Here is a 25291-nt window from a genome sequence, read left to right as displayed (position 1 = left end):
TCTCCTAAGATATGACAATAAACTGATAGTTAAAGGCCAGCTTTAGGATTATGATATTGTCTAAATCAAGTTGAATTGGCCCAGAGACTTGAGTATTTTATCAGTGCTCCAGGCATAAAGATATTGGCTGCTCTGGATAAAATTTGTCCCTTTCAGTTTTATGCAAGCTGCATCCCGCTTTGTCGTATTTGGCTTCTAGTAAAGCACTACTGGCACATTGTTCCACCTCAAAAAGCTGCCTGTGGTTCAAGCTTTTTTCCCTAAGGAGTGACATAAACCCGCCATGAGGTGAAATATGGACTTCTGCAGATTTAGACAGAAGCTTGTGGTTCTCGTGACATTTCTGATTTTTAAATGATGAAGCCGACATGAAGGAAGACCTCATGTATTTTGACTCAGTGCCACTGGCACATGGTACTGATGCTCTCAAGGCTGTACATAAGGTTCTTGCCCTGCCTCTAGAACAGCTGGGAATACTGACATCCCTGCACGTCCCTCCTGCATTTTTTCCCTTCTCCTCCTCCTACTCCAAAAAACCCCAAACCCCCCAAAACAACACCCAACCCCAACTTACCATTACATCCATAAAGAAAAGCAGTAGCAGCTGTCAGTTCCTGAAGTCTCCAAAATGTGAGAATTAAGGTGAATGCTGCATTATCCCTCAGTAGCATTTAATTCTGGAGTTTTTTAGGCTTCAAGCTTCAAATAGTTCTCTGCCAGAAGGCGCACATATAGAAGGATGCCAATGATCTTACTCTGGACAACAGTGCTTGCTGCTATTCTTTCTCTTCACTGGAAGCAGTAAATTTCCCAAGAGCAAAAACGTTGATCTGAGCTGAATTTGTGCTCTATTCCAGTTCTTGTCCTAATGGCCAATACTATGACTGTTAGGCACTATGATTTTGCACAGCTGAGAAACCTTCTATGTAGGTGCCAAATCTTGTCTTTATACAAAGCTTCATTACTGGTGTCAGAAAAAAGTAACATAGCCATTGCTTCAGCCACTGTATGCACTCAAAGTGAAATTTTGCTTTGATGGTCTGTGAGCTGGAACATGAACCAACATGGGGTACTCTGCATGCTCTAGGCACCCACCTACTGTGTGAAATACAGCCAGCTCATGACAACTGCTTGCACAGTTTTGTTTAGAGATTCTCTACCTAGAAAAATGATGGATGTTGTAATTTACAGTTTATTTTGTTTATCCAAGAGGTGATCTAACAGAATATAGAAATATTCTCATGTTTTCCTTGGAAGTCTTATTACTCTTCTATAAAGAAAATCTCTTCCCTGCTCACTGGCAAATTGTCTCACCACTTCCTTTTCCATTGCTGACCACATTTGAATGGCAAACTAGTGACTCAACTATTCAGCTGGCTCAGTTACTTGTGTAGTGAGTTTTATGGTTTGAACTCTGTTGACCAAAGAAAAATGGTGAAGTTTGCAAAGTCCAATATTCTGTTCAGCTTGTGAAAATTTAATTTGGCTTCCACAATTTTTCAAAATACAGTGATGTATTGTTTTTCCCTAGAATTCCATCACATACATTATATAGAAAATGAACTTGATATGAAGCCAAATTATAATGGCGCAATGAAGGAGGTTGTTACTTACATGACATCTATGTCATTTGTAGAAGAAGCTGTTGAAAATGAGGAAAGCAATTATAAGAAAAGGAAAAACAGTTTCACATTGGTCTTCTCTGGAAAACTGTCTCCCTTTACAGGTATGCTCAGAACACAAATCAAGGTGTATGCATCCATCAAGTATAACAATAATGGGTAAGGAAGAAAAGTCCATGGGAAAAAAAAAAAAAGTCTTCTGAGCAGGGTTTGGACAGTATGTAACAAAGTGCAACAAAATTTGAACATGGAGGAGAAAAATATGCTTGCATTCTCTACATCCAATGCATCTTAGGGTGCACTGAGAAACATAGCAGGCAAATAAATAAGACCACATCATTATATGTATGTACATGGGAGTTGTTGAAACCAGGACAGGAGTAAAATTACAATTCCACTTCTTCTGTAGTTCCAAAATTTCTTAATGTCTGAATGCAATTTTTGCAAATGTAAGGATCTTTTTCCAACAATCTCTGTGTGCGCTACATCTATCTGATTCATTGTTTCATCTCACTGAGATTTAAAGAGCTACTTAGTAATGTGCTTTGAATCCTTGTAGTTCAAATTTTCCTTTTTTCTGTGAAACAGGATGAGCTGAAGCACAGCACTGAGAGTGTTAGATGTTATGGAACATTTAACATTAAAATGGAAAATAATAAGAAATGATAATTTTGGGAGATCTTGCAATCATTACATGCATTATACAAATTTACAGGAAAGTTGAAGAGTTAAAATAACTGTTAGAATAAATGACTGTAAGTAAGCATTTAAACAAATGAAATATTCTGAATTACTTTCAAATGAAGGACCAGTGGGAATGCTAGTGAAGCCACTGTTTCAGAGACCTGGATGGAAATTTCTTTATGAATTGTTGAATAACATTTCAGCTGGATCTCTGAGAGGGGGCTACATGACACTTTTGTAGTCTGGACCAATTAACCTGGTGCTTTATAAAATGATAAGAATAGGATTCTCAGTTAATTTCAATATTTCATCACACCTATGGATTAATATTTGTATAATTTTTAATGTGGCAATTTTAATTATTAAAAAATTAGAAAACCAGATGGAATTACAAAACAGCAACAGATTACTTAATTATCTTTTGCCTACTGGGATAAATAGAACATACCACAGAATATATCAAAGCAGACACCAATGAGACACTATACATCCATTAGTATGCAGGAGGTTTTCTCTTCAGATATCAGTTCTTATCAGACATAAGCATATGCCTATCAGTCTTATTAAATAAACCAAGCAACTCGTCATGTTATAATCCATAGCATATAACATCATAGCAAAAATCAAAAGAAGTACACTATGATGCTCCCCATAGACCAGTGAAATCTGCTACCAAATTATGAGAGCTGGACAAAGAGTAAAAGAAAAAAAAAGCTATTATTTTAAGAAGGAGTATGAAATTTATGTTAGTTTGCAAATACTAACAAACATCCTTCAGCTGTGCAAGAGGGCCTTAAAACAGAAGTAATCAAAATACTGAATTTTAAAATTGTTGTTGTGTTTGTCTAATCATGTTGCAAATATTCTGTCAGCTCCATTGCATGACATGTATCACATACATGGATAAAAACATGAATGAGTGTATCGGCCAAAGTGCAGACTTTTAAACCCATAATAATATAAATCTTATACAAAATGTCCCTTGAACTTACTGCTATACTGTGTAGATTTTTGTAAATTTCTTAGTATAATTTGCCAAGATGTGCTCTGAAATAAAAATTATTTCAAACAGCATTCCAGCATGCTTCAAATGGAAACTCTACAATTGCTTCATTTGGCCAATGAACCCTAGCTGATTACTTCCAAGATTCCTAGAAAAACTAATGATAAGTATTGCACACCAAATACGTGTATAAATGATGTGCACTGATACTTTTTTATTTAATAAAAATGAGTGTCACCAGATATATATGTGCATACATTTGGTTATTGCTATCGGAATTAACAGCCTGCAATTTAATCCCAGCCTATTAGAAACAGGGCTCAGCAGACCCACACAAATTGAAATGAATACTTGCCACAGGCTTTTCACCAGGCTTCAAGACAATGTGTTTGTTAGTATCTTCAGATTAATACTAGTTAGGTTTTGAACAGTTTCAATCTCACGCTAGATGATTTAAAACAGATGAAAATAAAAGTGTGTTACACAAAATAAAGGAATACAGAAAATACAGTATTGTATTATTTACTGAACAAAATAACAAGTAAAAATCATGTTTGGTTTTTTTTAAGACAGCATTAAGTAATCAAATTTAGACCATACAAGCATCAACAAGAGGTGTAAATAACTGTGCTATTAAGGTGGTATCTACAACTTTTTTTAACTGCTTGAGATCCGAAACTGCAAATGTTGTATACCTCACTTTAAAATGATTCAAGTGCCTTGTACAGTATGTAAAAAATTTGATAGTCAATGACTACAATGAAATGTACATACAATACCTGAATTTAATATTTGAATAGCTCAGGCCCAGATCACCAAAGTATTTAGGTTCCCACTCCTCATGGAAGATCTGGGTCTCAGTGTATATCGCCTTCCATAAAAGGAGTTTTTGATGGTGTGAATTTATAGTCTTGTCTTTCCCTAAACAGGGAGGGAAAGGGTCGATATTAAAGAAAGAGTGGTTCCAGTAGGCAGAAAGGTTATGGCGCTGCAACTACATGAACCACCTTCCCTACACAACATAAAAATATTCTAATATTAAGGATTATTTTACAACTCAGTGGAAATATGCAGTAATGCAATCCATTTCCTTTGTCTGGATGACAAAAATGCAGTCTTAACAGTCACAAGAGCCCGCCTTGTGTTAGCTATAAAAAAAAATATATTTATATATATATTTATGCAACTACTATGTGCATTAAACAAAATCACTGTATGAATCAGCAGGGTTCAATAACACTTGCATCTGAATCTCTGGAAGGGGTGCATTGAAGTCTGTGGTGCTTCTCAGTAAGGACTCACAATGAAATGGCAAAGGATAGAAACTCATTTGTTTAAAATCTTATTTTTCTTATCACATTGCCTAAGAAATGGTCCATAAGATCTCTGGCAGCTAAAAGGATCTGTTGCCTTTACTTCAGCCTACTGCTCAGAAATGAAAGATATCCCTTGAAACAAACCTGGTAATTAATTTTTAGTGAACACTGAAACTGAAAATCAGATCAATTTCATTGTGAACTCCCATGAAATAAAGTAATTTCAACATTGTGAGAATTCTCTGTTGTCTTCATTTCTTACCAATTTGTATATCATGAGTTGTTTAGAAGGATAGTAATCAGCAATGTACAAGAAACATTGTACTACTCCTGGAAAGCATATACATTGTGACTCACTCAGTTGGGTAGGTAGGTTAATTTAGAATTGAAAAGTGAGTGTATTTCACATCCACTTATAGAAGTACTGGAAAATTCCTTTTTTTCTTCTCTACTTGCATTGAGATACTTTTCTCAATCACCTGTGAACACTGATCAGTGCTCTTTGCACTGAAAGGGTACAGATTTGTCACTCGGTCTTTGAGATACCAGAGAAGAACACTTGAACCAAAGGGCAATACCCTTGTGCACCAAAGCTTTATTATATTTTTGATTACTGTGCATCCCCATACCTAAAGCCAATAACATGGCACTTGTGCCATAGTTCTGATACCGTAGGTGTCCACTGACAAGCGTTCTGCATGAACCATTGTGTCTCAGTCCACTAACAAAAACTACTGTGCAGTGGTATTCTGGCATCTTAGATCGTTTTTCTTCTTGGACAAAGCTTATCCAAAATCTTCTTTCTATCAGGCTACAGCAGCTTAGGGCTCCTTTTCTTTAAAGAGAGGCAAAGTAAATGTCTTACACCTGTAGGCCAGTACTGGTGTTCTGTCCTAGAAATTTTAGCACTGCTCTGATACAATGAACCCTTCTTTTTCTCCAACTGGTTCCACTTCAGCATAGGCAGGATGTCCAGATCCTCTTCTGAATTTCATTGCTGGCCACCTGCTTGGACGTCGCTGTAACAGCAACAACAAGAAAATAAACTTTCAGAATATGAAGGGTACAGCAATAAATTATTAATAAAGAACTTTAACGATGCCCCGTAATTTTGGTCTCATAATGAAATCCACTCCATGTAGTTGTTACAGGAATGGAGAAACACAGTTCAGCAGGAGCAAAGTCAGAGGAATTAATCCCTCTTCCTAAATTTGTAGGTGATGGCTGTTCTCAAAGACCTAAATAATTACCATTAGTCCTTGCAATGAAGAGGATGAAATAGCTCCTGTCTAAAACTGTTGGTCAGTGGATCTGTGAATTTTATCATGTAAAGAACTGCTGATCCACCACCCCCCAAAGGATCTGTCCACTGCTCTTCCTTCCTAGTTCTGCATAGTAGTTTGCTAATGCCCTCTACTTGATGGGATAATGTGTAACAGAGTCAACAGAAACTGTACTTCTAAAAATTATTTAGGACAAAATTCTGGCATGCTTATGCAGGACTGCGAAAATAATGACTTTCTATTTCAAGTGCCATAATTTCTACTTGATCAGTTTACTTTGATAGTTCAAATAGAAGCAACCTTTTCATTTAAACTTACAACCTTTGGGTACTAAGATCTTAAGAAGTCCTAACCAGTTTTCATTAGGATCTTTGGTGCCTGTTTTAAAACCAGCTAATAAACAGAGAAAAGAAATACATATTTTCTAGGGCAGATAAAACAATTCCTGTATGATTATGATGCCTCTGGGAAGGAAAAGTGCTTTAAAAATGCTGTATTTTCAAACTAATTTATGTCTGGGAAGGCTCAGACTTTGGGTGACCAAGCTGAGATTCTGTCAAAGGCAACAGTTTTCAGGAAAGTAGGGAAACTCCTTCTTAAAGTCAGTTAGCAGAAAAAGCTCCCCTAAAATGATTATTCCCTATTGAAAATTTTACCTGCCAAATATGCTAATATATATTTCTTTTTCTTTACTGACAACAGTTACAATCTCCTTGGAAGGAGGTCTAGAAGATATTGCAACCTATATAGAAACATTGCAGGAAAATGAGAGGAGAAACAATGAAGATAAGTTACAGCCTGTATTTTCATTGACAGTTCAAAAGCTAAACAATTTTACTTTATGAAAATAAACTCTTCTTTATGAAAATAAATACTTTTCTGAAAATAAACATTGCATTCGATTTTCTGTCCCCGTAATACCCCATTTTGATTGCCTTTCAATTACTAACATGCTGCTGAGGAGCGGTGTTGGGGACCACAGAACAGCCGCAGCCATGACATTATGCTGGGACTCATGGTGCTGTTGGGCAGCAGCCACTAAAGAAACCTTGGGGGACCACTGAATCTTGTTACCAACAAACCACACAGCTGTCTGTGGGTACAGCACAAAGTCTTCATCCGTGATCACTGTTAGGAAGATGCAATATAAAAGCAACTGGTTCCTTTTTCTCCCATTGCAGGATCAGGTTACTTTTGAGGCATTCAGAGTTAAATTTTGTTTGGCAGGTAATTTAAAATCCCAGCCCTTTCAGTGCAGCGCCTTCCTACAAAGTGGGAAGGCAGAACACAGTCCTTTTTAATGGATGTCTTGTCTTAATAAGAAAACTTAGTCTATTCAAACTTTGAAGACTTTTTTCTACCTAAGCTTGATTCAGTGTGGTTTCAAAATTGAGAAGGACAGTTCAGTTACCACTAAAGAAAAAGGGTCATACTCAGTTCTCAGACTCACTAAAGTAAATCAAGACTAATTCAATTAAATGTAAAGGACTTATTCCAGATTTACACTAGTATAACTGAGAAAAGATTTTGACCAAGAGGTCTCTAATGAAAAGAGAAAATGAAAAACCACTGGAAAACTAGTAGGAAAACATAATTAGACACAGTCTCAAATGGCAGCATATCAGGATGAGCTGAGTTTTAATCTATTAAGTTGCTCCCTAATTTAATTTTAAGATGTACCCATGATTAGTTACTACTTTCTTGCTATGTTGCTGTTAGAAACTAAATCTACCATTTCAGGCTACTCTTTTTAATTAGCCTTTCCATATGATGAAAAATGGAACAGATACATATCAGTTCTAATGATACAATGACATACAACATAAACATCAGCTGTTCCAGAAATAAACCAACAGATTCAAAGGTCATCTCCAAATATTACAGTTACAGCTTTCTGTGGTTCCTCTTCATGCCTGAGGTGAGATTTTCCATTCCTAGTGACAGTCTGCTTAATTTCAACTTCTTTGTGTGCATGTGGATAATGTAAGTGGTTGCCAGTCTTAAAAGAGAGTACTGACAAGCTATCAATTCATTGACTTGTGTATTGACCCCCAAAAAGCTGTTGAGATATTACAGTTTTAATTGATAAAACAAAAAGTAACTTAAGTGATATCAGGAGATACAAAGCTCCTTGCATTACTGAAGCAGCTCAGGAAAAGCCTAATGCATTCTTGCCTTTTATTGTCTGAGAAGCAGAGTAATAAGAAGATACTCCACCCCCCCCCCCCCCCAAAAAAAAAAAACAACCCCAAACCCAAAACAGGCTAAACCCAAACCAAACAAAAGACTGAGAAAGCAAGCTGGGTGTTTTAACTAATTCCTTAGTTTTGTCATCCAATTTAACAGGAAAAAATATGTTTCTTCCTCTGGAATTAGAACTCTTAGAGGAAATCCTCTGAGTTGTGGCTGGAGAGTTATAATTGCTGCTTCCTCTCAGTGTATTACAAAGTGGGAAAACAGGACTAGGATTTTTTTCATGGGACTCAATATTCCTTAAGTTCATTATTTTAAGAAAATAAGTTGAGGGAAAAGCACTTGTGACCTTACATGACCAGGATGCAGAAGATACATGTCAGGATGCATAATAATAATTTATTACATGCATTAAAAAAGTTAGTTCCTATTGAAGATCAGTAAGACAAAATGAAAGAAACTAACAGTTGGATAATCCATGGAAAGTGAGATCTACCTTTCATGTTTCTTACATTATGCCTGTCTACACCATTGTTGGTGGCTGTGCAGTATATTTGACTTCCTACAGCAATACTAAGGCCAGAATAAGTGTCTTTATGTAGATCTTGCAGTAGAGACAGGATGGATACTATTTGTCTTACTTCTGAGAAAAAAAAGGAGGGGATTCCAGCTATGAATACTAAAGAGTTGGAGACTGGAGTCTCTTCTCACTGTTGTTGCACAGAAAGGCCTCCAAGTATGTTATTGTTGTTGACCAGTTTCTTCTTATGACATCTTTCAACATGAGGGAATTTTGAACCTCATAGGGCCTCTTTTATCCATCAAAACAGTATGATCTCATTAAGACATGTTAAAAAAAAAAAGGTTTGATACGTAACTGAGCGCACTTAATTGAATATTGTCTAAAGAAATCTCAGTTGATATGATCTGAACATGGTTTCCAGTGCTACAGTCTATGATTTTTTTTTGAGGCTACTGGCTTTAGACCATCTTATCTCCTGAACAGTAACTTTTTCAAGCAAAAGAGAAAAAGGTGGCTCAAGTTGAAAACTACAGGAGAGTTTCAGATAGATCAGTGCTTTCTGTATCTTTCTGTTTGACTGTATTGGTGGAATTTTACAAAGAAATTTCTAGTAAACTTGATCATATTGAAAGGGAGGAAAGGGAAAAGGACCCATCAGTTTTTATCTTATAGGCCTCTATTAACTGTCCAGAGATCATTTAAAGTGAAGCCATTTATTTTCTACTGTTAACAAGGCTCTTACCTATTATGAGCCTCCGGATCACCAATGATGCAACTATAAAATAGGAATGGAACAGTCTGCTACAGTTTAGTAAAGAGGTAAAATTCAGTAAGAATTATGCATTTCTACACTGACTTACAGACTAGAAACCAATCAGTGTCTCGAGTTAATATTATCTTGAAAACAAAGGAAGTGATCTATTCAGACTTCCAGTGAAGGGTACAAAATCAATTCAAGTTTTTTTTAATGGATTTTAAAAATATTTGAAAAGAATAAACTGAGTACACATAAAAAGGAAATGAAATCTAATTTGTACATGTCATAGGAAAATAAATTGTGAGGGATAAGCAATATACAATATCAATTACAGGACAGACAGTTGTATAAAGTTGTGTTGAAATATTGGTATTTGAAAATTGATGCCCTGCTCCTGAGAGATTCTGGTGCTGGCATTATACACTCTAAAATTTATGCCAGTTAACACTTTTCACCTGAGATGGTAATTCATTAAGAACAATACTAATTATGTATATTTTATTAGCTGCAGTAATTCTAAGCTTTTACATTTCCTTTCAATACATCTGCATGAAGACAAGTTTCTATCAGTAATGGACAGAAGGAACTTGGCAACTTGTATTGCATATTTGATATTCTTACATCCTAACCTCTACTATCCCCATCCCATCCTCATGCTATCCTTCATTCAGTACAGAAAAATGGAATGAGCATGCTTCTGTACAGATCTGCAATGTCAGAAGAGCAGTGAAGGGAAAACATAATGAAAAATCTGCCCCTCTGTCATCCCCCCAACCCCGCCACACACACACTTCATTCTGAAAATTTTTTAAAAGATTATCAAAAGTTCCCTTGTATATTTCAACCAGCATAAAACCCCAGAGTGCTTGTGCATGGATCAACTCTTCATTCCTATTCAACAGCACACTTGAACAGTGGATTTCACCAAGACATGCACACATTGTCTTTCCAAACCGAGTTTATGTAAGTATAAATACTTGAATTAGCACGAGAAGGTTAATCTTTCAAAGTCTTCAAAGACACTCCAGAGCTCCCTAGCAAACTTGATCTCCCACCAAACTACACTAAAGTTAAAGTTATTGAATACTTTTTAGGCTGAATGCTCTGATGCAACTTTGTCTTCTCTATCTATTGATTATTTTCCTGTATTTCAAATCTTTCCAACTTTCAGAGGACTGTTTCACTGTTTCTACTGAAGACTGCATCTTACATTTCCATTGATGTCAAGTTCTTTGTCTAATTCAAGGGCACAAAGACATTTAAACCTATTTAAAAGCTGTATACTTTAACCACACTTTGCCAACAAGGCCTATATAACTCTCTTAGCTGGAAATACATAAATACAGAGCTATCCCAATTCTGGATCAATTGTCAAAACCTCAGAAAAATTGTAATTACTTACTCAAATGGATTAAGAAAAGGGGAAAAAACTATAGTAGAGGTCTATTACTAAATGACCGTATGTTATCCTGATACCATCAAGAACCATTAGTCTAAGTACACTTGTCCACTGTTAATCTATCTTGGTAGCGACAAGGAAAGATCTTTCTGTTACCAGTTACCTTGCCCATAACATGTATTTTTGTGCCCAAAGTTACCTGAAATATTGTTTAGGCAGTTATAATTTGTGCACCAGTCTTTAACCTCTTCTAGAAACACCTAATTTATTGGGCAAATAACAGTCAGAAATGGATGAGGCTTCAAATATCTGAAATGGTACTTCTGATATATATTTCCAGGAATAAGAAAAGATCAATTGCCTGACACCATGTTAATCTAATATTTTGAAGAAACTGTTCTGAAATAAAGATTGTTTCAGACTTAAGATTCGGTAGGATCATTTACCAGCTTCATTTATTTTTCTTTTTGATAGAAGTGCTTGTTTAAAATATCTCCTTGTGATTTAAACCACTTCTTGTTATAACAATGTTTCTGCAGTCTTAGTTTCATCTAAGTAGCTGGCTGCTGACGGACGAGAAACAGAATGCCTCCTTCCTCCCCACCTTTGACTTTTATTGTCGGTGTTGATTATTTATTTTAGTGCTTCTCCCTTGTGGCCGATTTAGGTTTCCCTTGTTGAGCTGCTGGTTCCTGCTGAGCTGGATAAGCTTTGGAAAAAATAACTTTATTATCAGTACAAGGCAATGACAGTGAGATCAATGACAATACCCCAAATGCCAGGATACTGCAGGACTTTGAAAGAAGAGAAAAATGATACTTGTTCTCTTCTGTTTAATCATCACCTTCATGAAACACAATTCAGCCTGAACTTCTGGACAAAACCAAATTGATGACCATGTCAAGCCTTTTTCAAACTAAAAGCATAATCCCCTGTAAAATGTGTATATATATAATAAAAACAATGGGCCATATCCCAGAAGAAATCAGCAGAGCTGTGTGAGCTTCATCACCTGTCTAAGCCAGCTGAGGATCTGACTCTTTTTTTTTAAATCCCTTCTTTGTTTTTTACTCTGTCTCCTCTCACTTGTTGAAAGACATACACTGCATTTGTGACATTAATGCAGAAACCTGGAAATGGTGCATGGAGAACAGGGCTGGCTGTAAAATGCTGGCTTTTATTTGTGAAGTACTGCTATGAGCAGAGATGTGTAACTGTGAGCCAGAAATGCCCATTAATTCCCTAAGCTCTGAAACACCAAGAACTGTCTCCAGCTTTTTTGACTATTTTCTTCTTTTATTTCTGTCCTCTAAGCAGTCGGGGGATGAGCAGAAGGTCAAAATCTGAAGAAAATCTACTGCTAGATCTGCATGCCAGTGAATGTTTCCAGATACCGAAATACTGTCCCCTATATAGCTCAATTGTTAGAAAATTACCTGACAATTAGTGTTTTCTCAGACCACCCTAGGTAGGGCTCAGGATTCAGGAACCATCCTCAGTCCACGCTAATGGTCTGCATGCCGTCACCTTACTGTGAGACTGACAGAGTTAAATGACAGGAATGCAGATCCTTCCATGCTGTTTGGTTTTTATGCTAAAAACCAGTCCCAGGCTTATTTAATTTACTAGTAAAGTCATAATTCAAGTTAAATCAGGAAGAGTCGAGGTGCATCCCCCAGGCTCTGATCACACACTATTATTTTATTTGCTGAAGATCTGCAGCTGCTCATTCCTTCCTCCCTCTCTTTCTCCCCAAGGTCACTCCTTGGCTCTGTAGCACCAGTTCAACTCTCTGTGTGGCCATTTGAAAAAACAGATTTGTGAAATTATCCAGCTTAAACAACATGAAGTAAAACAAACAAATAAAAAAGACATAAGTATGTGCATGTGTGTGTAAGTGTACATGTATGTTTCTAAGCAGATGAATCAGCACAATAAAGCTCTGGAAAACCTCCAAGGAGGGTGGAAACATGAAGGCAAAGGCTGTGACCTTTAAAATGGGATCTTAACTCAAAAGAATCATAATTTGTAACCACAAGCACCCACACTGCTCTTCAGTGTGTGACATATTAACTGCTAAGACAAACACAGCCACTATTAAGAAATACATAGGCTCTGAATTCACTCATATCCTTAAAGGTTCACAGTCTACATGTGTTAATAAGTTAGGTTTGGTTTTGTACCTGTAAGCTGAACACAAGAGAAAGGCTCTTTGCCTGAGGTTAAGATGGTCCCAATTTGCAATGTTAGTTTAGATTCCTTAAAATCCCCTACCCGCAGAGAACTGCCACAGAAGAATTTTATTCTGCTGCTGTGGAGCCTTACATAAGCACATTTGGCAACAGTATCACTGTGTCCAGCTGGGAAAAGACATCCCAATGTCTGACTCCCTGCCTTCATATTGGCCAGCAATTCCTCTGCTGTCTTCTCAGCTGTGGCCAGATCATGTTGCCTTTGTTCCCCAAAGACAGAGCACTGGGATGACAGCTGAAGTAAGTTTCAAAGATTAAAAGGACTTTGGACCAACATATAAGTAAGAAAGGTAAGAAAACCACAAAAAACCCATGCACATGAAAACTTCTTTTGTCATGTGCAACCCTCTGTCCACAGATAACTGGGTGCAAACAGGCAAAAGACACCTGAATAAAAGGCAGTCTGCTGCACGCCTTGCTTTTCGATTTGCTAAATGTTCCCTGGACATTAATTGCTCTCAATGCCAAAGTTCACACACAAATGCAAATCAATAAAGGTTAAAAATATAAGAAAAAAAGAACATGAAGGAAAAAAGAAGGGAAGAAGGAAAATCTAAAATACTACTAAATGTGCTATTTAGCCCACAACTCAGTCAAATTTGAGCAAATCCATCTGACTCAGCTGGGAATTGCTTTGCCTGTATTTACATTCAGCTCCAGATATCTGTATCACTTTTGCTATGGTCTATATCACAGGCATGCAATCCACTACAATCGGGGCATCATGCTTGGCTTCTTGGCCACCAAACCTCATATCCTGAATGCAAGTATACTACATAGGTTAGTGAATAAATTAATTACTTTTTAATTGTGGTATAGCTAGTGTATAGCTATATGTGTTATAGCTAGATTTCTGACATAAGCTTCTGCTTTGTTGAAAAAGACGTGAAGAACACTGTTTGACATGTATGCTACTTTTCAAAAATCAGTGCAAATAAGTTCAAAGTATACTCAAGAGACACAGGATTCCTCAAGGTAAGAGTAGGCATGTAACTTGATTCAAAAGGGGAAATTATTGGCAACAAAATCATATTCAAGGGAGAGAAAATATCACAGGGGTAATCATAAATAAATAAAAGATCAAAGCATACAACATCTCTTCTGTCACTCTGCAAGCTAATCTTTAGTCAACATGTACTCTCAGCTTTTAGAAAGAGCCTGCAGTCATTGCAACTTTGACTGAAACTCCCTTAACTTTAAAAGTTGATAATTAATTCTGTCTTTAGGTCACCAGAGAGGTGTCCAACTTAAACAATGAAACACATGTTGAATAGTGTGGGGGCTGGAAGAAACAGGAAAACATTGCACTTTGATTTGAATCTTCGACACGCTTAACAAAAAGGTGAACATTTTTGAATGATTTGGATGATATTCTTTTAAAATGATACACTATCGTGGGCAAACTGAATAGCATTGTCATTCAAGATTTCTCAAGCTGTTTGTTCAAAATAGCTATTTTTGTTCCAGGTGGGGCTGCACATATGCATTGTGCTCAACATCTACGAACAAAACCACTAGAGGAAAGGTTTTCTTCAGACTTTAGGGGTAAAAAAATCATAGAATAATGTTACTCTGTTCTAAGAAAATAGTTGCTTTTGGAATAAATGGCATTTTTCTTGGCTTTTGTATATTGCTTATTTAAACCAACTAGTGCAGTCAGGATATCATTTAATGGTGCTCAGAGGTTTCACAAAGGATTGCATTTATCAGTGCAAAGTTAAACAGTGCAGTCAAAGTGTGGGTATATTTATCCTTATCTGGGGGAGCTCACTACATGACAAATATGAGGGGCATCACGAGTGGGATTTGAGATGAGTTATGTGAAAACCTGAGTGAGGTGGTAAGTGAATATTGGGTGATATCTGCAGAGAACACAAAGGGACTTAAAGCCTCAGATATGGGATCAGTTTATTATACTTTTCTTTATTCAGTAACCAGTCATGACTATAAACCAAATCAACTCAAAATTCCTTACATAACCCTTAACCTAAAAACCCCCCCAAAATCTGACTGAAAACGATGTTTTAACTACGAAATCATGACACCATCCTAGAATCTTAGATGTAAAAAGAAGTTTCTCTCTTAGTCATGTTACAGTTTTGAATGAATGCTATATTTAATGTCAATATGATTCCTCTATAAAGTAGTTTCTTTAAAAGTAAACACAAATGGGGCAGGTCCCCATTCTTTATTTTGCCCAGCCTTAGATTTATATTAATTACTGATGATAGATAAGCTGATGCAGAACTTGATTTGGCTGGAAGACTTGATGGCAGACCACAGTGTGCTAGTAATTTTTTAGACAAGTGCATGAGGGAGCTGCCTGTCCATCTGTTGCATCTTGTTTTAACTGTGCAACTTGCTTTATTAATCAAGAGACTCATAAAAACCAATACTATTTTCTGAAATATTTCTGTGCCTGTTTTCATGTCATGACCAAGTTCATGGCAATCCTCTTGAGCTCTTTCCCCAGAACAGTGACATCAGATCCACATTTCATTCATTTCCCATAAATAATGCTGCTTGTCTGCTGTGGGATGTGGGGTACCATGTTGTCTGTAACAGCTTACTCAAATATTTTTCAATTGCACAAATACAATAAGGAATGCTTTTTTGTAACAGTGACTTATTTATACCAGTTATACCTCATTTTTCTTTTTTTGTACTTCAGTTTCAAAATACAAGCCTGAGAAGATTGTATTGGAAACATTTACATCCTATAGATCAGACGAATATAAGAATAATATATTCTACTTTTTATTTCTTGAATTTGTCAAACTATTTTTTTTCCTTTGGAAATTAAATGATTAAACTTCTTAAAAGCAATTTCATTTCCAGAATGGATTACCTTATTCTGTTCTTCTATGCTTATGATACCAACAATGGCTTTAAAGTTCTGAAATTTGTGGAAATGTTCTGAAATACAGAGTAATCCCTTTCTCCAGCCCTTGTGTTTTTACCACTTACAGGGAAAGATCTCCCCTTCACAGCTAGAACTTTTTATAATTCTTGCTAAATAGCTGATTCTTCACAAGTATCACAATTTTCCTAGTAACCAAAAGAAGATGTAGTTTATACTACGTTTTGCATAAATTTGATTTTGACTTCCTCCTGTCCTTATTCAATTATTTCTCCTTTTTTAAAAAAAGAAAGATTATGTTTTTCTACTTTTTCTAAAAGCCTACATTGCTTGCTAAAAGAAATTTTAGCTTTGACTGCATAGATAGATTAATGCCACCTAAAGATTAAATTCAGTGGAATTGGTCAAACAAAACTGATTAAGGCACAACCGTTTGCATGTGAGTATGATATCAATGAACGAGATAAATTAACATGCCATTACTACACTGAGAACAGAAATAAATAAATAAATGTGTGTTTTAATTTGGTATTCTTCTTAAAAAAATGGTGTTGCCATTTACTTAGCCTTTTTGGACACATCATAACAGAAAAGAAACTTGTTTTTACTAAAGTGAAAGAACAGCAATTCAATCTGTGTGTGAAAAAAAGAAAGGGACAAATCCTTTTCTCTTGTACATGGACTTCAGTGGAGTTTTGTCATCTACATCAATAGAGAACTGGCTTGTAATGTCGCATAGACATGAAAGAAAACTATTGATTTTATTACGTGGATGCTGTTCCCTGATGGTTAACACAGTTACACTGCTCGAGCCTGGAATACCGATAAACAATTCATTTTGATTTGTGTCACTACTATTGCATCTAAGCAGTATATTTATTATAATATGTTTTTAAAGATGAATCATTGTGTTCATGTTCATGTCTCACTTCAATTCACACCGCTGTCACTAAGAATGAAAGTCGATATCCTCCTGGTCCAGGCTTTTACCTAAGCAATCCCTAGATAAGTCCCTAGTGACACTTCCAGTAGTTCTGCTTCTTCACTATTGCCCATTAGAAAATGACCAGGCTCTTAAAAGTAAGGGATTACTGCAAGTGGGGGTTATGAACAGCCAGCGGTTTCTTTCATGTTTAGCAACTCTGTACTTATCATAAGGTAGAGGAACATTGCTGAGTTGAAAAAAACACAAGTAGGTGTAGGTATTCATAGCTTTTTGTAGAACCAAACACCTATGGAAAATGTTCCTTTCTCATATTGTCATATGCAGTGGAGTCGAGCTGACTAAATGTCAGCATCTGCAATGTAGATGTCTGCACCTAAGGTAGCTACCTCTATTTGAGGGAGAAAAATGGTAATTTATCTAATCCTAAAGGAGATGTCTCAAACAGGTCAGATGAATCATGGTCTAAAAGAGCCTGTTTCTCTCTACACTAATAAAAAGAGCAAAGGGAGATGATATTAGATTTAGATGTTAAAATTAGGTGAAAAGTATCTTTCCCACACTCTGAGGCAAAGTGTTAAAAGATTTCTACAAATGAATGTACAGAAGAGCTAACACAGGTTTCCAGCTGAAAACTTACTTTAAGTCAGCTCTTCTGGAGAATTAAGAATGTATACATTTTATTTTTCCACAGGAAAATAATAGAAAAAATATATGTCCTGCAATAAAATGCCAGTGCACATGAAAGCTAATGGAAAAATGCTACTGTGAGGAAAATGAAGGATAGAAAAGAGAGGTGGAGAGGTAACTGAGATACATCTTTTAGATATATGTCCTGTGTAAAAACCAAAAAAAGTAATAGCAATGGTAGTTAAAGAAGCAGCTGAGCGACAAACATGCTAAGAACAAAATAGCATCACCTGCTAGGAGAGGTTCATTTCTTCAAAGCTTACACTATGAAAATACTTTCCAGATTTAGTTAAGAAAGTTCTATTCTGGAGACCCCAATTATCCTAGCCAAGTGACAGGACTAGTGACACAAGATGGTACTTTTGTCTTACCTCTATAAAGAAGAGACTAGCTGCTGACGTTGGATGATGATACATATAGACTGTCACAAGGATGGCTGCAGCCACAATGAGGACCAGGACTAGAATGCCAACAATTAAGCCAGCATGAAGTGTTCCACCTTTCTTCTCTGCCGCACTGTCATCTGTGGAAGCTGCAAAAATGGCACACTTATTAGCACAGTAACGTATGTCTTATCCACTCCATTTCACAGATGGCAATTGAGCATTTGCTTTTTCTGTGTTACATGTTCCTCAATTTCCACAGCCCAAGTTGGAAAAAGATGTTAGATTTCTCTTTCCCACAACTGAATACTCTCATAATCTTAATGAACAGACATTTCCAAATGTTTTACTAATTCTAACTCAATAAACAAAATTAATAACCTTTCTTTTGAATGCAATCTGGACATTCTGAAGTTCTAATTACCATCATAATGAATTTTGCTTTGATTTTCTCATAAAACTATCGCAGTTGCCCTACAGACAAAAAGTACTAATTGAATAAATTTTGAATGTTGTATTTTTTTTTAAAGGTTCAAGTTGAGACATGCCACAAACCCTTGTGAGGTCTAGCTAATAAACACATTCTGAAAGCCTGATTCATTAGCTTGGAGAGGGGTTCTGAACCACCCTGTGCAACTGAATCAGACAGCCAAAAGTGTAACAGATGGATGCTAAATGACCCTGCAATACTCTAATCTTGGTTTGAATGGAACACTCATCATACCAAAGTATTACAGAAGACCATCCATTTACTAAACTTTATACAAAGAGGCTGCTCATGCTATGCTCCCATCAGGAGAAAAGAGGGCTGTCTCTGTCACACAAGCAACTTGTCAGCAGTGCTTCCAAATAAATGACTGAAAGTCTTTTAACAACATTGTTAAATCTTTGTGGAAAAAGTCTCTCAATAAATTAGCCAACATCAGTAGAATGGCTTGTGCTTGAGTGTGATTTCTACTTTGGACAACCTGGAATATCACAGCAAGCACAGACATGGTGATAAGCAATGATTCTTCCTCATCCTCTTGCATAAAAGAAGAAGTGCTGCTCTACCCACTACTGCAGGCAAAACAGCAGCTCAGAAGCCCTAGGTTTAAGAAACACCAGAAGACCACTGGTCATTTGGCTTCACAAACTTACATTGTTCTAATATTCCCACTGCTTTCTGCCTTTCTGGCAATCCTTCGCATCACCTCCATGCCTTACTCCATACAACACCTGTCTCTGGTCTTGCTTATGAGAAATTTTCTTTCAATTCCACTTTTAAATTTCCTCTCACCATGCTTGTTTGCCAGGCTGACTATAATGAAAATTGTTGATTTCAGCAGTCATCCTTTTTGTTGTGCCATCCCCTGAACTATTTGTTTGGTTGTCGTAGAGTGCCATGGCCTGTGAGGTCAGGGACTGTCCCTTTTATTTGTTCTTGGAAAACAGCTACTGTGTTATGGATACACTTCAAACAAGTTACTGTTATTGTTATTAATAGTAACAACAACAATAAAAACAACAATAACTGTACATGCTCTTTTACCATTCATCAGATTGTGAGTAGAGCATTCCACGCTAATATTAAAAAAGAGAATTGGAAAATAAAACAAGAAATGTCTATTGATCCAGGTAGTGTTAAATGCCTTGTATGAGGGCCAATAAAAGAAAACAGGAATCATTAATCTCAGCGTAACAGCTCATGCATCCACATATGGCAGCACTTTTCTCACCAGATCAAGGAAGCCCTGTATGGTTCATCACCCAGCAGATTGCATGGCACCATTACAACAACAGGGAGAAAAGGAAAATGAAGATGCATTATCTTAGCCAAGAGATATCTCTAACTATAACGTGGAAGTGAATCTGTGGGGGAAGTGAAGGGATTCATACACATTTCCCCTGCTTTTGTCCATATTTCCTCAATCTTGAAGCAGGACAGCTGAAACCTCGTAGTGTTGCTCTGCTCTTCCCCATGAAGTCAGTGAGACAGCTTGTGGAGTAAGGAGCTTAATAACAGAATCAAAGGATAAAGAAAAAGAACCCAATAATTTGAGAGGCTAAACTAGGACATGGGAGACATTAATGAATCTAATAAAAAAACTTTGTTTTTATTGAAAGGTTCATGTGTACCTGTTCACACAGGAACTTCACTTTTAATTGTGCTGACTGTGGACATCAAGTTTGAGTTTAGTCATGAACAGGATCCAAGAGCCAGGCCTCTACCTGCCTAAATCCTACAAAGGGATTTACTTAGCTTTCTTAAAGCTTAGTTCACACTGATGTGTAGGAGCTTTTAAAAAAGAAAAGCAGTGTCAGTCCAATTTTCTTTTTCTTTTTTTTTTTTTTTTTTTTTTTTTTAACGCAGTACACATAGTGAAAATTTCCAGGCCATCCTTTACACTGCAGTGAAAGAAAGGAGATATGGCCTAGGATGTGGAAGATCTATTTTCAAATGTATTCCCACCCAAAGGGCACTTAAAACACTTCCTGGTAGTTATAGCGCTATGTAGCAAAGGATGCAAGATCCATGGAGGAGACAGGAAAGAAAGGTGACCCTGAAAAATGTTCCTCTAACTTTCAGGCAGCAGAGGCTTTTACTTGACATATCCATTAATTATTTATTAAATAGCTATTTGCTTTCAGCTGAGAATAGATGAATGTATACAAGCTCCAGTCTTAATTTCTGTTCATGCATTGTAACAATATTTAGTACTTGCACATATATTTCAAATCACCAAACAAATGCAAATTAAGCAATTGAAAGGCCATGAGGAAAGGCCAGCTTTATTGTACATGCTCTGGGCTGGGCTATTAATTCCCAGTGATAAGCAGTTAGTTGTGTGAGTCACCCTATGGAGAAGTAACTGCTCCCCAGAAGGAGCAGAGGATTCATAGTTTGTCTGTCTCATAATTGTCTTTTTGACAGCTTCATACTCTTTGACTCTTCCCTTCAGTGCCACATCGGTGCATCATAAACTACTTTGTCACTTGTACACATTTTCAGGCCAATTTGCACTAAACAAGTAATTTGTATTGTCACTATGTTATGGTTGAAGGCAGAACAACATATTCTGCATATTAAAAAATGCTGGACTTCAGCAAAGGTCCTAACCACTCTGTAAACGCCATCAAATTAATCCCCTTTGATCTGATATTTTCTCAGTGTTTAGCATCCAGCTTTGCAAATGAGAATGCTGTTTCTTCCAAATAACACAGGTGACAACTGCCTGCCCAGATTTCTACTAGTCTAGGGTTGAACACTGCATGGACATCAGTGCAGTGATCAGAATGCCAAATGCAAAAAATAATGAAATAGAAGAAATGCTTTTCTTAAATGACAACAAGTGTAAGTAACTTGTAATTTCCATAATCGAAATTCAGTTCATTGACCCCAGGGCTCAAATACTCATGAGAAATTGATTTCGTTCTCTTTTCACAGAGACAATAAACAGTGTTGTCAACTTTGAAAATACTCTCTGCTGAAAATTCAACTGACAGTTCTTTTAAAAAGCCACCAAGGGAAATAGTTGAAAAAAAGGACTGGGAAACTTTTTCAGGTGTAGAAAGAAATCTTATTAAGATTATCACAGCACATCTGCTGTTCTAGGCAAGGCTAAACCCATGGGAGGATATTTGTCTTATGACCAATACTTTCCCAAAAGGAGCTCTCTCAGTGGAACTTTTCCCAAACTTTCCTTTTTTTGTGCTCGAAAAAGCAATTGTTACATACAGTATGCTCTATATTTATAACTCCTCCTCAAATTCTTACATGCATAAAGCTTTTAAGCAGAAGGAGTATGTTAACATCTCCAAGGTTAGTCTGCCTCTCAGGTGCTGAATGACAGGACAGAAACAGCAAGTAATTTTTTTTCCCCAAATATAAAGGCACACAATACAAACATGAAATAACTGTTCTCCTGCTGGAATGCTGTTTAGAAAATAAAAGTGAAAACACAATAAAAATGTTCTCATTATTTGGATGATAAACACATAAGGACTTTGTCATCTTTGATTTTATATTACTATATTATATCTCTAGTTACAGTCATGTTAGCTTCTTTTGGTGTAGGAAAAACAAAAAAACTCAAGGAATTATCATGAATGAAAATCTTGTCCTGGCCCATGGGGACTGTAATGCTGACTTTAACAGGAACAAAGGTGTGTACAAACTGGGACTGCTCTTTAGAGTGTTTGTAAACACATTGTGGATAGTTTCTCAAAATTGTTTTTCTCACTATTGCATATTAACCACTGAGGTCTGCAAAATAACGAAACATGTTGTTTTTTATTATCTAAAGTTAAGGTTTACACAAAGTTCTATTGTGATAGTTTTATCTACAAGAAAACAAAATTGTGATACATACATGTACACCTCTCATGATATGAGATGGAAAAGAGTTTACTTACCAGAGATTAATGTTTCTGTGAGGGCAGAGACACAAAAAATTTTTATGGTAAAATGGAGGAAAAATAGGTGAACTTCTGGTACCTCCTGGCTACTTTCCTTTATATAAAGTGACATGGAACCAAGGGCAAATGACAGACAAAACCCCATGTCATTCTTTTTTACTTTGACATTTTGATCAGATGGTAAAAGCTCCAATTCAAACTCACTTCTTATACACACATGCATCTTTAAGGGATAAAATGCAATACCTTATTTAACCCTCCTGACTGACACAGCTATACTAGCAAAGCCAGGGATATAGATGACCTAAATAGCAGCAATCAGCCTAAAGATGATTGCTCAGTACTGAGCTTTGTTCTTTTCTCCTGTCTTTTTACCAGAAGAATGAATTTTCATGGCAAACCTCTGCATTTGTCACAAAGAGATAGAGAATGAACCCTGCAATTTCTTCTCATGTAGGAATGCTTTATGATAAAATGAGCGTTTGCTGTTAGGTCACATGGCAGCAAGTGGATGAATTCTTAATGTTCATCAAAACCCACGATTTTTTTAGCTGCTTGGTCAGATGAATATGAAACTATCACATGGGTATGAAAGCATCTATGCAGCACTATTGGTACAGAAATGCTGGTTTATTAAGTTGACAGTGTTTCTTGTACGGTCTTAGTTTTATGGCAAAACAGGTCTGGATACAAGTGCATGAAAACAGCTCCTACAGATGAAGCAGACTAGAAAAACATGTAGATTCAGGTATAACCATGTCTGCCGTAGGGACTTATGCACTCTTTTACGCGTATGAGTATGTACTACATAGATTAATCATTACAGAAACAGAATGTGTGATAATATTTTCAGAGCCTCCATGCTGTCGTGGTTTAACCCCAGCCAGCAACTAAGCACCACGCAGCTGCTCACACACTCCCCCCCCACCCAGTGGGATGGGGGAGAAAATCGGGAAAAGAAGTAAAGCTTGTGGGTTGAGATAAGAACGGTTTAATAGAACAGAAAAGAAGAAACTAATAATGATGATGATAACACTAATAAAATGACAACAGCAATAACGAAAGGACTGGAATGTACAAATGATGTGCAGTGCAATTGCTCACCACACGCTGATTGACACCCAGTTAGTCCCCAAGTGGCAATCCCCCCGCCCCCACTCCCCCCAGTTCCTATACTAGATGTGGCGTCCCATGGTATGGAATACCCTGTTGGCCAGTTTGGGTCAGCTGCCCTGTCTGTGTCCCCTCCCAACTTCTTGTGCCCCTCCAGCCTTCTTGCTGGCTGGGCTTGAGAAGCTGAAAAATCCTTGACTTTAGACTAAACACTACTAGCAACAACTGAAAACATCAGTGTTATCAACATTCTTCACATACTGAACTCAAAACATAGCACCATACCAGCTACTAGGAAGACAATTAACTCTATCCCAGCTGAAACCAGGACACATGCAAACGCCATTTTTTAATAGTCTAGATGTTAACTGCAGAACTTCCTTTGCGTTCCCCAACGTACATGTTAGGTGATGACTATTTTGGTACTGGCCATGATTTTGAAGCTGTAGCATGTCCAGCTTTATAAAAATACATTTATTGATAAAAGTAGATTGTGCCATACTATTAATACTAATGCAAAACGAGTATCTTGTTCTTACATAAAAAAACACTATCTTTCAAATACTAGCTTAGGAAAGTCAGATATGCTTATATATTATTATTACTATTACTGTAAAATTATTATAGAATATTATAGAATCACAGAAACTTGGTGATCCTTAAAGAACACAGCAGTTGGGTAACTTAAAACTTGCTGTGACAACGCAATACAACTTTTTTTATATTGTTCACAGGGATGCCATCAGAGACTGCAAGGTTTGTAATTTTGTAAAAAATATCGCAGTCTGAAGTCCTGAGCTGTGGGGGAAAGTGAGATATACTGAAAACCGATTTCTTAGCTGCCCATTTCTACTTCTTGGTTGGGTACTGGGTACTACTTTTGCTAGTTATATTAATTTGATTTATAATCAAAGGTGTGTACTGCTTAGGATAGATGCTATTTGATGTATCAGAAATCTATGATAATATATATCTGTCTTTTTTAAAGTCATCTATGCAAGGAATCAAGAAATTTTCATCCCTCTCCAAGCTTTATTTCAGGCTAATAAAACTGTTTGCCAGTGACAGTGCTGGAACATTCTGACATTTGGCAAATCAGCTGAATCTGGCAGGTCAAACCCATCTCTCCTCTCTACTATCCCTGTTATCTGATACACTACTGTACCTATGTTAATGTCATTCGACCAACCTTTCACCCACAACTGTTCTTCTTCCATAGCCATCCTTGGACTGTTATTGATCTGGTTCCTCTCATTCAGGAGCTTTAGGGTGCCTAATAGCTGTTTCCACATGAGAGATCTCTACAAGCCATCTGGTGACACGTCCTCTTCACGTGCTTCCTCTCCTCTTTGGGCAGCCAAAGAGCAGAAACCCTGTCTTGCTGCATGGTCTGGGGCTAACCTGCACCTACAGATCCAAGTTGACTCCACCAGTCCTCCAGCCTATTACATATGTCTTTTCTAGCCTGGAAGCTGTATCACCCTATTTGCATGACTGTGGGTTTGAATTAATATGCTCCTGCAAAGAGGGAGGACATAATGTTCAGGACAGCTGAGCACAGAGGGTTACAGCCTACAGCTCCGTAGAGCCACTGGATTTTTCCCCTCTTTTGGGCCCCCATTTCCATCTGGAATGTAAGCCTACCAGGATACCGCTTGTTTTATGGGGCAGGTATATGGTTCTCCAAACTTAAGCTTTTTTCCTGTACACAATGCAGATTCCTGAAGAGATGATTAATGACCTACATGTAGTGGCTGTGGGAGGGAATAAGGGAATGTACAGTTGGAAGGATTCTCCAGAGGCTCAGAGGAATCTCCATAAAAATGTTCTCTCTACCTCTTTTAGGAACAGCATGATTTGGACTTCTCGGCT

At 37.0% G+C, this 25291-nt stretch overlaps 1 protein-coding gene across 1 annotated transcript in view; it reads right to left on the bottom strand.

Annotated features, from left to right (window-relative positions):
- Window positions 1-1826: 1826 nt before the first annotated feature.
- Window positions 1827-25291, bottom strand: part of PLXDC2 (plexin domain containing 2) — a 282907-nt gene continuing 259442 nt past the window's right edge. Inside the window, exons 13-14 of the mRNA XM_030009614.2 lie at window positions 17897-18057; window positions 1827-5644 (exon numbers count right to left, since the gene is read on the bottom strand). Coding sequence (XP_029865474.1) covers window positions 5528-5644; window positions 17897-18057 — 278 coding nt within the window. The 3' untranslated portion in view covers window positions 1827-5527. The remainder of the gene's footprint in view (window positions 5645-17896; window positions 18058-25291) is intronic.

The sequence above is a fragment of the Aquila chrysaetos genome, chromosome 3 (assembly GCF_900496995.4).
Source record: "Aquila chrysaetos chrysaetos chromosome 3, bAquChr1.4, whole genome shotgun sequence".
In the NCBI taxonomy this organism is placed as follows: domain Eukaryota; kingdom Metazoa; phylum Chordata; class Aves; order Accipitriformes; family Accipitridae; genus Aquila; species Aquila chrysaetos.
The sequence above is the reverse complement of the archived record's forward strand: the minus strand, read 5'-3'. Positions and strand labels throughout refer to the sequence as shown.